This window comes from Xenopus tropicalis, chromosome 5, assembly GCF_000004195.4.
Source record: "Xenopus tropicalis strain Nigerian chromosome 5, UCB_Xtro_10.0, whole genome shotgun sequence".
Lineage (NCBI taxonomy): Eukaryota > Metazoa > Chordata > Amphibia > Anura > Pipidae > Xenopus > Xenopus tropicalis.
The window spans coordinates 69182245-69200955 of record NC_030681.2 but is presented as its reverse complement, the minus strand read 5'-3'; the positions used below and the strand labels follow the sequence as shown (position 1 = coordinate 69200955).

Sequence of the window (18711 nt, the reverse complement as noted above, 5' to 3'; positions counted from 1 at the left end):
GCCATGGGCTGGATGTAGCGCTCCAAAGAATTTTTATGGCTCCCAGCCTACACACAGGGGCACATTTACTAACATTCATTTTTTCTGGCCTTGAAAGTCATATAAACTCGACATGGTATAAATTTGAATTAAATGCCATTATTGCTGTATTTATAAAATGTCACGATAATGGTTGAATCATTTGTGCGAAAATTCATTAAAAAATCATGAATATTTTGTAACTCAAACAATCTGAGATTCAACAGACATTTGTTTCCATGAATCCTGTTAAAAGAAATCTGCTTACGTTTCACTTGAAACTGGGTGAAACTGAAAACAATGATGGGATTAACTTTCTCTTAAAAACATGTGAAATAGAAACCAATGAGGGGATTAAATTCCCCTTAAAACTGGGTGAAACTGAAAATAATGAGGGTATTAATTTGCCCTTGAAAATTTGTCACTGACTAATCCATTCCTCTGCTATTCTAAACCTCCATAGGACTCAATGGTACTTGACAGATTAAACCTGTCAAACTTTTTTTTTTACAAAAAAAAGTTAACTAAACATTAATAAATCACAAATTATGGGAGTTATTTTCGAAAACTCAATTTTTTTCTGGGAATAATCATGAAAAAATGAAGTTTTGGTGAAAACCTATTTGTAAATCTCGAAATGATCTAGAAGTAAGTAAAAATCTGACTTTATCTCATAATTGCTTAGTAAATGTGCCCCATAGACTCCATATGCTTGACTGTATGACATCATCATTTTTGTTTAATTCAGCCCTTGAACATGCTGTATGAGAAATAATCAGCCCACTACATGTACTAACTTGAACTTGGATAACACCGATTTAGATAATGGCCTGCTAATATGATTTTTGTTTTTTCTTTGTCCAAAGCCATTGATCATCACTGCCTCTTTTAAGTGAGAATATGAAACTCTTAATAACATGAAAAAAAATATTATAAGTGACTTTAGAACTCTTTGCTTAGTGTATATTATTATATGTAAAGAAAGTTATGGTTTTGTGAAGCCATATTTTCAGTAAAATCTTACCATGTTTCTTTATAGATGTCTGTTTCCCTCTCTTAGGGGCTGATTTACTAAGACACGAATTCCGACCGAATTGGAAAAATTCCGATTGGAAAACGAACATTTTGCGACTTTTTCGTATTTTTTGCGATTTTTTCGGCGCCTTCGCGACTTTTCGGAAATTATCGCGACTTTTTCGTTACCAATACGATTTGCGCGAAAAAACGCGAGTTTTTCGTAGCCATTCCGAAAGTTGCGATTTTTTCGTAGCGTTAAAACTTGCGCAAAAAGTTGCGATTTTTTTTCGTAGTGTTAAAACTTGCGCAAAACGTCGCGCCTTTTAAGTTTTAACGCTACGAAAAAAGCGCAACTTTTCGCACAAGTTTTAACGCTACGAAAAAATCGCAACTTTCGGAATGGCTACGAAAAACTCGCGTTTTTCCGCAAAAATCGTATTGGTAACGAAAAAGTCGCGATAATTTTCCGAAAAAATCGCAAAATACAGATCATTACGAAAAAAAACGCAATCGGACGCATTCGGCCCGTTCGTGAGTAAGTAAATGGGCCCCTTAGTTTCTCATTATGCAAAAAGTATTTTTTTAGTTTTCTGTTTTTTTAAACACATGTACTGTATATAATAATGTAACTTAGAGCAAGTGTAAAACTATCTTGAAACTAAGTTTCATGCAGGATGTTGCCACATTGCAGAGAGATTGAAAAATTGCAAAAACTTGGCAGCAAACTGGCAAAAGAGATTCAGTGTTAATAAATGTAAGGTAATGAACTCCGGCAGAATAGAAATTGTAAATGGTGAAATTTTGCAAAATCCTTAGACATTTTGCTTTGCAGTTATTGTGCATGTGTGTGTACAACAAAATGTTTGCTTCTGAAGTTAAAAGCTAGAAGTAAAATAAAATAATAAAGCCCAGAGTAAAATAATATTACTGTAATAATCTTTTATTTAATGTATAGAGATCCATTTTATTAAGATTTAAAAAATACAAATGTTAGGAACAAAACAGTATTTATCCAAGGATATATATAACAAAATATTGGACAAATACACAATAAAACACTTTTTTTTTTCTTTTATCAATAAACAATACTGCACACTCATGAAGCAAATACTGCTCATCAAACACACAATGCTACCTTTGTTGAGCAGACACAAAAATAATAACCTTTTTGATCTACCTGACACACTGTGTGAAAATAATCATAATCCACTCATGATCCATTTTATTGGTGGTACAAAGGTATACCTGAGCATTTAGTATACAAGATCATAAACCATCTACTAAAAGAGTATTACTTATATTTTACATGAAAAAACATTTCACACATCTGCTTTAGCTATTGCACATGTTCAGTCTATTTACAAAAGGGCAACACCCAGAAAGGATGAGTCAAGCCCTTTCTCTGAAATAGACCTGTGTATTTATGCCTACCAAACAATGACGATAGGACATTTTACATTTACATACTGTAGCTTGTAACTTAACTGGGACCAGTATATTTAAGAGGCACTGCCAGTACAGTTCTTTTAAAGAGCAATTTGGTAAAAACACAAATGGTGTTATTAATGCAAAAATGCAATCCCGTGGTTTTCAAAATACAACATTGTATGTAGCAGAAACTGAGTGGAATAAATAAAGGTGTTTTTTTGTTTATTCTTTCTAAAAGCCACCATGTATCAAAGTAGCATATTCTGGTCACAGAAGTATTGAACTCTAATATTCAGTACACTGACTTCTTTAGAAAAATGCATACCACCAAATTTAATTAACTGTTGTTTAAAAATGAGGGTAATGATAAAATAAAGAGGGATTTCAGTTTGTTTTTAGTATGTTGTAGATGGATTTACTTTAAGCAACTTGTTAAAATGATCTTGTCTATTTGTTTATTTAACTGCCTTGTCCCAGCCTGCAAATTAAAAGATATCTGGTTACACAGACCTTATCGTTTTATTGTAATTCTTGTTTTTGTTATTGCTTTTATCGCTGTTAAGGTCCTCTTTTCTTCTTTGATTTTTAAGTATTAAAACGCTATTGAGCATATAACAGGTGTCTGCCATGTACGTGGAAGTATGTGGCAGCTTATGGAAGTCTGCATGCATTGGCCTTACTTGCGCAATTTTGAAAGAAAGTATGTACTTATATTGCATATATGGATTTCTGCAAATGTTTAACAGTGTATATAGATAACTGTTTGTAAATATAATTTTAGACGTCAGCCATGTTTAACATTATGCATGTTGAAAATGGCAGCACTGTTTGACAAGTTACACACTCAAGATTGCAGATTAAAATTGGACTAATTTGCTGCACTTTTTCCTTTTGTCTACTACGGCTTCAAAGTGTGAAGGTTATTTTCCCAATTTAAATATGCATGAAACATCATCTCATGCAATGAACAAATAATTTGCTCAATTCTGCAACTCTTGTGTTTTGAATTATTGTAAGACCCCTCTTTGTTATAAATGAATGTAAAGCGCTGTTTAACTTGCTGGCACTATATAAATGAATGATCATGATGAACATTGGCTTGTTTTGTTTTCAAACTTCTACGGGATCAATTATCAATGTGAAAGCTCAAGCAACAAATGTCCAGTTGGTGATATGGTGATAAACATACACTTAGTTTTAATAGCTTATTACAATTCAAAACTGTAGAATGGAAAAAATACAGGTAAACAACAAAAGGTAAATTTAATTTGAAGAAAAATTGTGAAAAGTAAGGTTGTTTTGTGTAAATCAGGTTTTTATAACATTATATGAATCACTAGCTTCTTATACAGTAGTTTATGACGACAATGTAATTTTCTGTCACAGAAAGAAAGAAAAATGTGTGAAAAGTAAGTAACTGGAGCCTATGTTGTTTTCAAAGTAATACTTTCAAACTAATGTTATCCATTTGGATAACAAGTTAGCTATTGTGGGTAATACTATTCAATAAATGGGTATTATTTTTGTCAACTAATATAGCTATATAACTACTCAGAAAAATAGTTTTTTTATCATAGAGTACATTGCCTTATTCCTTTCCAGTGTAAGAATGAAATACTTTGAACACCTGAGCCAATACAATGGATCTAATTTGCAGATTTCGGATTCCGTGTGTATCAAGGGCTGGGGTTTTAACCACGGTCTACAATAGAGTTTATTAGGTCTGTGAGTACAAATGTGCAGGATTGTGTGCTGACTGTGTGTGTTATTTTATGTAAATTTCAGTGGAGGAAAAAGTGCATAAAAAATGACAGTTTTTTACGCAGTGAAGCCTGATGATGTGTGGCAACATTTGTGTCTATTTTTTACATGGCATAATAAATAGGCCCACAAGTATTCTGTGCCCTCACCCCAAAATTAAAATTATTAAAATGTATTGACATACTGGTCAATTTTATTGCAGCATGTTTGATATCAGTTCTGCTGTTTGCATCAGTATTTTATCTGTTACTTAAACAAAGCCTTTTGTTTAACTGACCCTTAAATAATGCACAAATTAATTGACTAAAAGGAAGCAGGATGGTTCCTGCAGCAATGAAAACTGTCCCTGGTTTTTTTTTTTTTTTTTGCTTCCACTGCTTCCATAGCACACTTGCAAGTAGTTCACCTTTAAAGGTGCTGTTCACTTTAATACAACATTCACAAATCTAACGGTTCACATTAATAGAACAATCTTTGTCATAAACATAGTTATAATATTATAGAGACCTACATTGTTCAGGGGTATAATTTTCCTTTAACAAAAATGTGCAGCTGAAGAGATATATCCCTCTGCTGATCCTTTACTTCTTCACAGACCCTGTGCTGGGGGGGGCAGTTCTTTTTTTTTTATGAAAAAAGGATTTTCTAACATGCTGAGAGCATTGCTGGTGGTTTAAAAAGATTTGGACACTGAAGGTGAACAACCCATTTAAGTTAATTTTTAGTATGTTATAGAATGGCCAATTCTAAGCAACTTTTCACTTGGCCTTCATTTTTTTTTTTCGAATTTTTGAATTATTTGCCTTCTAACTCTTTGCAGATTTCAAATGGGGTCATTGACCCCAGCAGCCAAAAAACAATTGCTCTGGGAGGCTAAAATGTTATTGTACCTTTTATAACTATTTTTCTATTCGGGTCTCTCTCCCTCTTTTATTCATATACTGCTTGGGTAATTTGGACCCTAACAACCAGATACCTGCTGAAACTCCAAACTGGAGAGATGCTGAACAAAAAGAGATAATTAAAAAACTCCAAATAAAGAAAAACAAATTCAAATTGTATCAGAATATTACTCTCTACATCAGGGATCCCCAACCTTTCTTACTTGTGAGTCACAGTAAAATGTAAAAAGACTTGGAAAGCAACACAAGCATCATAAAAGTTCTTATGTGTTACCACTACCCACAATAAATGGTTTGCAGTAAATCTGCTGAAGCTTTTTTCCTACTTTTTGGATTTTTAAAAGTTCTTGGAGGTGCCAAATAAGGGCTAAGATTGGCTATTAGGAGCCTTTATGCACAGTATCAGCTTACAGGAGGCTTTATTTGGTAGTAAATCTGCTACACCTATCTATCTGCACCTTGAGCTAATATACTACTTGGCCTGGCTCTAACAATGATACTGTAATAAATTCTGCAAGGTCTTAAAGGACCCAGTTCTAAAATCACATGCATGTTTGATTGACTGTGATTGTGTCTACCATGGACAGCCCACAGAGAATAACACCATCTAACTTGCTTAAAGTAAATACATCTAGAAAAAGGTGCTAGTATCAAACAATCCTGAAGCTCAGCCTGAAACAACAAACTGGGAAAACATTCCAGCTGTATTGCGAATAGAACATTTTTGTTATCTACTGAATGTAGAAAAAGTTTGGGGAAGAAGGGATAAAATAGTTCATTATATAATATTATGTTTGCCAAAAAATATTTATATTTTAGAACTAGTAATGAGGAAATTTTTTTGAGAGGCATAGATTCTCTGTGAATTACCGCATTTTACAATTGGTGATTTTTTTCTGTGAAATTCACCAAAAATTTGCCAAGAAAAAAGTCATAGTGCCCTGAAAAAAAGTCATACACACGTCAAATAAGTCTTGACCTTCTCTGCTGCAACCACAACTTTTTTTCTGATCAAATTTTTTCCAGAGGTCACGGCAAAAAATTTGCGGTCTTGTAAAAATAAAAAAAAAGGCACATTTGCATCAAAAAAAAAGTTGGGTGGTAACCTTATTTAGCAAATTTTTCACCATTTCATGAACTTTTGCAGCAGTTACGCTAATTTTTCAGCAAAGTAAAATGGGACAGATTGAGTCATCACTATTTAGAACCGCCCATTGGTTAGAAATACATTATATCTAACTAATACTAATCTTTTCAGTAAAAAATAATACAAAATATTTCACAAACATTTTAGATTGACATCTGAACCGTTACCTTGCTAAAATACACTGTACATATATTCAGCTCTATATTCAATCTGATTTTTATTTTATAAAACATAAAACATTTCTGATTATAGTTCTCTGCAAAATAAATTCTTTTCATTGGTGCTTTTTAGTGTAAATGCTAGGTAGAAATTTAAAGCAATAAAGCAGTGCATGTTATTTAAGCCAGTGTTTAGATAATACACTGTAGGCATCAAATAAAATGCTTTTATCAGTCAAGCTTTTGCTGTACATCTGTTTTATGTTAAGTAAAGTATGTGAATGCCACTAAACTCTGGAAGTCATTTGGAGGAAAGCTAAATATAACCCTAATTTTATTCATGTGCAGGGCTACACAGTTTGTGCATTGCTGTACATACTATTATTTAGGCACATTGACTTCTGGCCCATCTGAGCTTACTATTAAGTTCTGGCACACAGAAGTTTAAAAAACAGACTAATCCTGAGAGACCCAAAAGATAGATAGTGAAGTACCAGTAGTGGTGGGGATTTGCAGATCACAAACAATTTCTTAGGTCACCCATTATTCAGATACAGTATATATGTTTAGTTTTTGTGACACTGTAGCAGTATTCTGACATTGCAGCTTTGATAAGCTTTAATGAAACTTTGATGGAACTTGACATGAGAAGCAATGGTGTAACTACTATAATGTGGGGTATAACATGGGGTTTAATCAATGGGTCTTCCCCAATCTAGCTTCACGTGCTACTATGAAGCAACAGTCCAGTGTAAAAAGATAGATAGGCTGTACAAAATAAAAGTGGTATAGTATAGTATAAAGAATGGAGTAAATGGATATCTAACATAATAGCCAGAACACTGCTTCCTTCTTTCAGCTTATCTTTTAGTCAGTCAGCGACTAAAAGGGTGATCACAGGGTACATGCTCAGTTAGTTTTCTTTTGATTCTGAGCACTCAGGTCATGTCCCATGAATCCCCCCTTCTAGTTGCTGACTGACTAAAGGTTGCCATACAATCTAAGATCCTCTCGTTTGGCGAGGTTGCCTAGTTAGCAGATCTTCTCCCGATTTACCCACCTATGGGTGGGTGACATAGGGATAATTTAATCGTTTGGCCCTAGGGTCAAACGATCAAATTAAAATGGTGGCCATAGGCACCGTTGGATCTGATAAAACCTGCCCAAAATTTTCGAAGAAGCTGGGATTATGGTAAAATTCTTTTAACAGCATTTACATTCAGAAAAGATGAAAATGTTAGGTCCAGATCTCAGGGAGGCCTGTCGATGGTCCCCATAAAAGGGCAGATAAACTGCCGAATTAGTCTAAAGGACCAATATTGGCAGCTGAAATTGGCCACCTTAACAGGTTAGAGAGATGCAAAGGAGGAGGTTGGTGTTCTGACTATTACATGAGATATCTGTTCACACCAATCTTTATAGAATACATTTTTGGCTAACTAACAAAAAAACATGTTTTATATTTCACAGCCTATCTATTATTATGTTTACACTGAACCGTTCCTTTAACTTTAACAGCAAAAGAGCAAGTGGGTGGGTGGCCAAAGAGGAACTGCAGTCACGGGGGTCAGCCTGGCCTTACTACATTATGCCATTATTTGTCACTCTGCAGCATATTTAAATTACACCTGGGTTTTGGGGTGATTGATGTAAAAAAAACATGAGAGAGATCTTAATTTCTCTTGTGCTTTCTTGCATCAATTGCTTTTTTCCCCATTGTTTTCTACAAGCTATGGTTTTAAGATTTAACTAGGTTAACTAAAAATAAATACATATATATGAAGCTTGCTTTTAAAACACATTGGAGTGTAAGGAGTGTTTTATTAATGACATAATTGCCTTTGATTAGTCAGTTTTAAGGAAAAGTTTCAAATTGCCCTATACAAGCCATTGCCACATGCTTAAATGATGAAAGGTAAATTATTCAGATGCAAAAGAATTACCTGACAAAATTCACATATGAATCTTCAAACAGATATTTTGATAAAAAAACACAATCGACTGTTTAGGAAAACATTTTCACATAGTTTTATAGTCCATAGAGTTTAAAAATGTGTATCACTTGGTTCATAAATATATCATATTTCATGTGAAATGTCTAATAATGTCACTGTTAAAATGTTTGTAGGCAATATTATTACTAGTTTTATTATAAATATATAAAATACAGCACATAAAATAACCCACACATTTTTTTCTGTAGGTAAGATACAGGACCATTAAAATGACACAAGTAAGCAATAAGATTCCATGGGAACGCTTCTTTGGCTTACACAACCCACATGAGTGATACAGTCTTGCAGTTTTGTATTGTCAATGCAGATATGCAGTTATCTGCACTTTATATCTTTTGGTTAAAAAATATTATATACACATTTTCAACAGGAAAAATACTTTTAATTTAGGACCATAAACATATTTAATTTCATATTAAAATCTTGTTTCGGAAGTGCCTCTTTTAAGATTGTTACTCAAAAATTCATCATGTTCAAAACTCAAGTTATTGTGGGACCGTGAAATCATCAAGAGTTTCTCCTTGTTTGTGTAGTCTTTTTTAGCAGACTGAGCTTGAGGCACAATTAGCCGGTCCATTGGGTCCTCTTTGTTTTCAAGTTTCATATACCCTTTGCTATTGCTTCGGTCAAGTCTAGGCCAGCTGGGGTGCTTTCTTTGTTCAGCTTGTACAGTCAAGGTAGAATGACCTCTGTCTAAGTCTAAAGATTTCGAATGGGCAGATAAAATATGTAAAGAGGTATTAGATCCAAACGGCTTGCGAGCAGCTCCAGGAGATAAAAGCTGTCCAGTGTTTGGTACAGGTGTGGTAGAATGGTTACTTGGCAGTGGCTCCATGATAGAAAAGCTTCTCGTAAGGGGTGCATTTGTAGGTTTGAAAGGCCTGGTAATATCTGGGGAAGGAACAGATAATGAATCCACTGACATATTCCTCGGTCTGGTATTATTAATTTCAGAGTCTTCTGTGATGTTATCAATATCCGGTTCATCAATGACACAGTTGTTTAGTTTTATTACAGGTAATGTAAAGGCATTAATTGATGATGATACAATTGACTTTGTCTCACATTTTTTGGAACCTCCACACTTATCATCTCCTAATTTGTTTGAATGACAAGGAATTCCAAAGACTGAACCAGAACCTTCCATGAGAAGTGGGGGTAATAAATTTGCAAAAGTTTTGGTTTCTCGAGGGAGGTTTTCCTCATCCCCCATAGAGCTGCAATTTTTGTAGCTGTCACTCATTCCAGAAAATGAGGCAATGGTGTTTGCTGCTAATTTAGATGCACATGAATTTTCAGAATGTCTGAATTCAGATTCCCCATAAAAACCAGAAAATGTGCCATTTAAATGTTTCTGTTCCTTGATTCTTGTACTGTGAATATCTATGACAGTTGAATAAATGTCTCTCATATGAATAACTTTAGTCTCCTTGTCTCGGTTTTCATGTAGTATAGCATTGGCACAAATAAAAATAAAAATTCCAATCCCCATGGTAAATGGACCTAACATTTTCATCTTTTCTGAGTGCAAATGCTGTTCAAAGAATTTTACCATCATCCCAGCTTCTTCCAAAATTTTGGTTCTGTTAACCTCAACTGTAACTTCAGAAGATAAAAATGGCTCCTTCTGTGGCCAATATCCAAGTACTGCCATAGCTATTCCTGCAACAGATATTAAAACTCCCAGGATAAGAAAAAAGCCAGATGGAGAATAAAGGCGTATTTTTCCTCGCACAATGACTACATCTGCTCTTGGTCGCCGTCGAACTGGTTTTTTATCTGGAGGTGGTGAAGTAGGTCGTGACAGCAGGTGCTGTGATCTGGCAGAGTCTTGCCTTTTTAAGGCTGCCAGTCCAGTTATAACTCCTCCAGTTGCTATCATAATTCTCACTTAGGATCTGCAGAATTAAAGAAAATAAAATGTTGAACTCTAAAATACATATAGAAAATTATGGCATTAACTAGCATGCCATTTTATGTCTAAGCTTTATGGCATGCCTAATCGCTTAGCTCGTCAGTCTTTCAGTCAGATTGGCTAATCAATAGAAACACAAAATAACACCTCCTTTAGTTGTCTTATTGACTACTGCAGGGTATCACTGAGAAATTCTAAAGGTCTAGCAACATAACATAGAACGTGTAGATTAACACACAGATCTAATTCCCATTTAATGCAATGTGCCCTACTATTTGCTTTCCATAGGGACAATTCTAGAAATTCTAGAGATATCGCTGCACTCCTTTCATTCCCCCTTCCTCCTCACCATCGAATTGTGTAGCCAGTGCATGGGGCAAGGGCATCAGGTCCCCCATTTTCTTGTGCACAAACAAGGATGCAAAACTTGCTTTAATAACAGCGCCTACAAAATGGCCTCTGACTGCTTGCTGTGATTGTGACTTCCTAAACTAAAGGAAACAAGAGTTATACAACTTATAGAGTGTAACTGAATTTTATTGTGCTTGAATAACACAATAGAAAAGGATTTGGAATTATTTATTAGGGTGAAAGGTCCCCTTTAATGACTATGGTTATCCCATATGGCATATGATAAAAACTAACTGCAAGAAATAAGTATATGGTATGTGGCATATTCTTTATTAGGATGTAATTACCACATGAATTTAAATTCATTATTTTGCTTTTTAGAGCAAAAGTAATGACTTTTCCAGTTACAAAACTTTCTTCCACTGATAAACTGGTTGTTTAATAATTTTGCAGTTTTATAAAATAAAAATTGTTCACATTGTAAAATATTATTTCTGCTAAATTTTATGATATATCCTCATAAGTGTTATGTAAATTTTTCTTAATCACTGCATTCATATGTTGCCTACAGGGCTGACTGCCATTCCCAATAACTCTTTCAAACACTGCAATAGCAATATAATTTATCTTAGGCACCTTGTATACATATAGAGTTTGTTGAACTACTAGATGTTTACATCTGGTAAATTGAAATAAATAATGTAGAGTTTTAACATCTAGACAAATCCCTATTTAAAACTTTAAAACTAAAGCTTGCCAAACCTATAACTTTTAAATAAAGCTGTCCTTAGAAAATAATTGTCAGCCCTGACAGAATTTGTTGATTCCCAACCAGGTTTCCACAAGAGGAACTGAGAAATGACATTGCCTCTATTATGTGTCATTAGGAAATGTGTATACAAGCCATGGCTTTCATTCACAAGAATCAACAGAATGTTCCACATCACGATTGTCTCAAAGTCCCCAGCTGAGAATGATACAATGGCAGCTGATGCTGTTGTCATACTTTTAGAGATGTTGTTCACAGTGTCCTGTGGTGAAATGTAAGATTTAACAAGGCTGCCTCCAATATTTTCTGTTTGTATCCATCAGCCTGTTCACTTTAGGTCAATCTAGTAAGCATGCATGTGAAAAGAATATAACATTTTACTGTATCATGTAGGAACAATGTCATTTTTGGAAACTGCACTGAAAAAGATCTGCTGGGAAAAAGGAAAATGTACAAGGCAGCACTGTATCCAATAAATATTGTTTAAAAAAAAATGTGCTGTTGTTTTTGCCTAGGAAAAGTTTGCACATGTTACTCTTTTAGGTTTCTTGATTTAATCAATAGTTTTAATGTACCTATTTCCCAGTTCTCATTCTTACTGTAAATACATAATATTAAAATGGGCTAAAAATAAGTAAAATGTAATATTTAATGTGTATAGTATGAATGCCACAGTATGTCTCTTTTAGAATAAGTTTCACATGCTACAAAGTGTCCCAAGAAATTATGTTTAAATAGTGTTAGCTGAGAGATATGTGTGTAATAAATATTAAAATACTCAACATATATCACCAGGGTCTTCCCCAATACATTTCATGCCATCTGCTTGGTTTATGCCTGCATGCACTGTAGTACTGATAGTATTTATGGTTTGAAAATGATTTCTAAAATGTTTAATGATATGATAATAGTTTAGACTTGGCCTTGTTTTACCCCACATATTCAGTTGTATTTCAAGCTGCCCTCATCTCACAAGCTATAAAGCACTATCACAATTCCCTTACTAATCATATTCTATTTAGTTTTTTTGAACTGTATTCATCCTTCTATTCTATCTAATATTCCAAACCTGCTACTGTCCTGTTGGTGCTTCATTTACTTCTCATGTTAGCTCCCACAACATCCCAATAACATTCCATGAATGGCGTTTAAAATGTCAGAGCTAAATGTAACCTTATAGATCTATAATATTTTATAACATTGTCAAGAAACATTCCACTTTTCATCTTCACAATACAGATAAAAATAAGGTTATAAAATCATTTTTAAACTAAATGGCACTTAAAATAAAGGCAGTTGTACTAACCGTAAAACTATTGCATTTAAATGATATGTAATCAGTGCAGCCCTTTTAGCTGGATACTCTAGAATTGTCCCCGTTTTCTCAAGATTAGGTAAATCAAATTCCACTATTGTCCAGATTCACTAAACATCCTTATGGATTGATAGATTTCGATTGATATTGAATATAATTCTATATTATACCCCAAAATAATGTAGGTATACTGCATAAACAAGTTTATATGTAGTGATGAGTGAATCTGGTGAAAATGACGCTTGTAAAAAAAACGTTGTGTGCGTCATATTTTATGTGTGCAACAAATTTTTCCTGATGTAGGAATAAAGCACAAGCAGACAGCTATCAGTGTACCCAAGAAGTTGTTATTATTATTATTACTAACATTTATTTATAAAGCGCCAACAGATTCCGCAGCGCTGTACAATAAGTGGGTTTCATACATTGGACATACAGTAACTAATAAAGCAATCAATAACCGATACAAGAGGTGAAGAGAGCCCTGCCCAAAAGAGCTTACAATCTACAAGAAGTGCAAAGATAATGGTGTATTCTGTGTTATTCTGGGCCTGTGCACAAGGTCTCTCAGTAATCTAGAAATGTTACTAAGGAATGGAGGGCTAATGGACTGCAGAAACAGCTTGGCCCATTGTGGACACCAGGGAGAGGAGAGGCCAATGGCTCAGGGGGGCTCAGAGGCAGGAAGGCTTGTAGTGGCATTTCATGCAAAATACAAAGAGTCAGAAGAACAGTACACAAGAGAACGGAGAGCACAGGCATGGCTGCTCACAAACTTAGCAGTATGTATCTTATCCATTATATATTTAAAGGATAACATATAACTGTTGAAAGGTTATGAACTTGAACTACACCCACTGATTTTAAAATACGTAAAAAAAAAAAATAGCAGTGCTGTGCCAAAAACAAGCTCTTAGCAAAAGTTTCATGCATAATTAGAGAATTTTTTTACCATGTTTTACATCTGAATCTAAAAATAATTTATGTGCCATCTAATGTTTATAGATATATCATCTGCACCGATGCCTGGCTTTATCAGCACAGCAAAGGTCAAAAAGCAGTAAGCATTAAAGAACACATGATTAATCTGTGCCCAGCAGATGTTAATCTTTCTGCAATTCATTAATCCACATTTGACCTTGACTCTAATGCATTATTACAATATGTTTTTCTCCTTAAAGTCCCAAGTGCATTTAAATTCTGAAAAGTGCCAAATACAATATACATACTATACGTTGCCTTAAATTTATTTCATATGAAGTGCTTAAGTTTGAGTGTAGCAAATTAGCTTTTTTTCCAATGTAAATCAGTTTTATTTATGCTAAACACTTTTTTTTCCCATTAAGATATCTTACTGGATAACATCATTACTGGTTGAAATGCAAATACATGCACAATGTTGATTTTGATCTATGTTTGTATTTTATAGTAAGAATAAAATAATGTAGAGCTCAAATTCCTGTTCACGATTTGTTTTATTGTTATACACTTTATTTCACCTTTACCATTTGATTTAATAATCATCAATCTGCTTTCTTCTCATGGAATGACAGTGATGTTGTAACTTAATCCATCTTTTAGGTTAGAAGATAAAACACAAGGGGCCAAGTAGAAATGCGAGTACACTGAGCAATGTGTCATTTACCAATTTGCACCTGATTCGATTTTGCCCATTGAGGAAAAATACACGTAACTGTGCATAAGCGTATTAATGAATAAGAATCAACTGTGCTAAAATGTTGTTGGGATTGCATTATTTCCAGTGTGTTAGGGATTCTGTGTGCTGCAGCCCTCTGTAGGAACCCTGGAATACTATAATAGTGGTACAAATATGTTTGGGAGCAAGTACCTTTATTAAACTGTATAAAGGCATGCAACTGCTTCCATTGTTGCATGATCACTGCACTCCTACAAGGAACTAACAAAACATGCCCATTATAAAGTCCTGGTTTGCTAATAAAAAGTCCAAACTTCCAACATGCCCTGAAGCACTATTAAATGTTTTTAAAAAATGTAGTGTACCTTTCCTGATTCTGCCTAGAGACGTCTGACCAGGTAAGGAGGGCATTAATCTAAAATGCAACCAGAAGTCCAGTAATAACTAAAGCAGATGAAGAGATTCACAGCTGAGATGTGTCCAAAGGAAAACTATAATCCAGAAGTTTGAGTATGCTGAGCTTTATGGCAACACACAATTTAAATTACAAGGAAAGATTTAGGGGCAGATTTATTAGCATTCTGATTTTCGTGGTTTTAGAGTTTTTTGAAACTAGGACTAAACTAATTAAAAAAAAAAACATGAATGTCTAGTCATTTATTAAAAGATCCAAACTGAAAACCACAAATCAAAAAAGACGTGTATTGTCACACAAATGCAAGCGTAAAAAAACCCCCAAAAACCTCTAAAACTACAAAGCAAAGAAAGATCATCCAGTTGAAAAAGGACATCTCCCATTGACTTCTACATGATCTTGAAAGTTTTTAGATGGTGTATTTTTTCTTTCAGATTTGTCACAGTTTTGTTGCATAATAAATTGCAAAAAAATCATGCTTTTTACCATAAATTGTGAAAAAAAATGTAACATTAGTAAATGCCCCCTTAAATGTAAGGGATATTATTCCCTATTGAAATCTTGGTGTGCTTGCCTCTAATCTAATGCGTGTCTCTTTCTATCATTTTCAATAGCATGGTATGTTACAGACCCTAGGACATACCCTTTTATAAAGATAAATATACAAAACCTCACTGCATCATTTTCTTCACACTAACATATAATTATTTAGTATCTGACTAAAAAAAATTCATTGCACAATTAAACAACAAACTATTTTTATGGCATTTTAATTCCCAAAGGGACACAGAACAGACAAGCATTTGCTGCATACCCTTTAATTTACCTTCACTGCTGATGTTATTAAGATGCTGTTGGGACCTGTTCAAAACATTATTCTTTATCAGTGATTGTCTCAGGTGTTACATAAAAGTCAACATAATATTGCTGCTTACTTATTATTTGTCTTCTACAAGCCCGTGCACAAGCAATACAGAACCATATGAGGATTGGCCTTTTCATTTTAATATATGTTTTCTTTCATATTTACATGTTTTAAAATTACTATTCTTCACAATTATGTTTTTCTGTATCATGAGGCATTATAGGTTTAAATTGTATTACTGAACTAAAGCTTCTTCTTATAATAGAGCAAACTCATGGTTACATGCCCCATAACGGAAATTTGGAAACCAAGTATCTGCTGTAGGCCCTGCTTCCTGGAATACCCAAAGGTGTCCCCATTGCCACCTTGACCCACATGGCATTCCTCCATCTAATATTTTGGTAGACAAGCAGATTGCACAGAAATCTACCAGAAAGATTATCTTGAATAAAACAATATATAATTCTGCTACTTGGTATACCACTAAAGGGAAAGAACATTTAAGTCAAAGTGAAATGCTTGTCTGGGACTGAAACTTTATATTGCTTTTAGGCAAAGGAGCTTCAGAAAAAGGCAAGTCTTAAAGAAAAAAGATTTTTGTTTTATTTGGTCAATAAAATGTGCATTATTCGGAAATCTTGTTATACAGCATCATGTAGCAGCGATTCATATCTGAGCTTTTTATTTATATATTATATTTTACAGTAGGCTATTTAACATCTAGAACAGTGTTTGATTTGATGTCTGTATTTCTCATTATATGAATATAGGTATATCATTGGGGTATGTTCTATAATGCTCTGGATATCTGTTTGTAATTACTGTGTACAAAAATTTCACATGTTCACATTTCACATACTATATGATCAGAACTGTAAATTAACTGTCAGATTCTAATGCAGGATCAAGTCTCTGCATGCCTGTGTAATGATGGGATGACGAGATACAGCCATGTTTGATCTGGTATTGTTTTATATACTTTGGAGGTACAAGAGAGATGAAAGAATCACAAACTGGTTGTTTGTTTGACTCTTGTATGTTGGACCCTGTAGCAGCAGAGAGATGATCCACTGAAGGTTAAAGAAATAGGCAGATGATTTTTTCCTGCCACTATTTTAGTGAATTTCCATGATTAAGGTGAATGTAAGAGATTGCTAAAAAACCAATACAGTGATAAGTCTAAATTTTGCTTTTTAAATATTCTTGAAAACATTTTACAACTCGTCTGAGCTGTTTTCGTAGTAGGTAGGAAATTCACTGTGGTTCCATTGAACTTATTATAGGTATTTAGAAAAGCAATCAAATAATACAAAACAGTTATCTATCATGTATAATTCACAGCTAAGGCCCTGAATATGTAATAATTAACTGAACAATTTACCAGTGTCACACACAAAAACATTTATTGGTTACAGACAATTAAAACTGAAAAATCAACAAAAATTGCATACTATACCAGGCAATGAAAATGGTGCATCCTAGTGCCACATTTATTAATATTCATTACTTTATTAATTGTCTGTAACTAATATATGTTTTTGTGTGTGAGACACTGCTAAATTGTTTATATAGTTAACTTATTCAGTAGCTGTCAAAGAAAAAATCTATTCACGATTGTACCATGACTCTCGTTGCGGCAGGGGTTTATTTTTCTAATTACATGACTGTAAGTATGACCAGCCGTGACAGGGATGTTAATGCGGCATTACTATTGAGAATGTTCTTGTTCACTTATGTGTTAAGTGAAGGCTAGGTTCTTGTGTGTTTCATTTACATATCTGAACCCAATACCTATCTATGTGTTGTTCCCCAAAACATGTTCAAGTCCCTCTTTTCTACTTCTCCTGTATAAATGGGAAACATAGGTGAACCCATTTTTGTTTATGAAACACGTCCTTATTCTCAAACCTAGTGGTGTTAAAACATAGGTCCAGCAAATGAAAAATATTGTTTTGGGTTGAGTTGAATTCTGCTGCTGAGGATGATGTCTTGTTTCATCCATTTTCCCACTGTTTTCTAAAATATAAAATGTTCTGCAATGTACAGGTATGTAGTTTTATGGGGTCTATTAAACGGTTTGGAGGGGTTTATGAAGCTCTAACTGTGGATAAAAACATTAATTAACATGTTCAATTGTGAATTTTTAAAGTTCCACATTTAAAAATTCCATTTACAAATTATTCCTTGTTAGTACAGAGTAAATAAAAAATTTATGAATTCATCTTAATATTTAATGTAAACATTTCATAGTGTTTTAAACACATGCAACCATATATTGCCCAAAAACATCTTTGGGGGCCGTGGTGCACTACAAACCTACCATGCCTGCCCAGTTTGGTAGGATGGGGGGATGTTTTACAGCTATAGAGGTCTGCCCCCCCCCCTGTGACCATATGGGTCACACTGGACTCTCTTACCCATATTGCCCCTTGCTTAAAGCGGACCTGTCACCTTAAGAAATAATTCCAAATTGTTTTCTATTGTGGTTGTCAAGCAAAATAAACTTTATTTACACTATATAAATTATTTTAATCTTAGTTTCTTCAGCCTTGGAATTCACAATTGCAGCAAGCAGGCAGGGGCCATTTTGTGGACACTGTTATCAAAGCAGGCTTTGCATCCTGCCAATATCTTGTTTCTGTGCCAGTATGGGCGGACCTAATGCCCATGTCCATGCACTGGTTACAAAATTACATGGTGAGGAGGGAGGGGGAATGTGAGGAGGGCAGCAACATCTAAAAAGTTCTGAATTGAATGTGAAAGTAACTGTCTGCCACACCTCTATGCCTAAGGCATAGAGGCGGGGCAGGCAATATATGACTGACAGCTGGGATTTTTAAATGCCTTTATAATGGGTATGGATGTGGTAATAAAAAAATGATTTTGGGTTTCATGTTTAATTTGAAAAGGGCTTTTATTATACAGCTTTTTATGTCTGGGTGACAGGTCCACTTTAATGGAGGAGGAAGGCAGATAGT

At 34.3% G+C, this 18711-nt stretch overlaps 1 protein-coding gene across 1 annotated transcript in view; it reads right to left on the bottom strand.

Annotated features, from left to right (window-relative positions):
• Positions 1 to 7486: 7486 nt before the first annotated feature.
• tmem200a (transmembrane protein 200A) overlaps positions 7487 to 18711 on the bottom strand; it is a 62231-nt gene continuing 51006 nt past the window's right edge. Inside the window, exon 3 of the mRNA XM_002936304.5 lies at positions 7487 to 10344. Coding sequence (XP_002936350.1) covers positions 8862 to 10328 — 1467 coding nt within the window. The 5' untranslated portion in view covers positions 10329 to 10344 and the 3' untranslated portion in view covers positions 7487 to 8861. The remainder of the gene's footprint in view (positions 10345 to 18711) is intronic.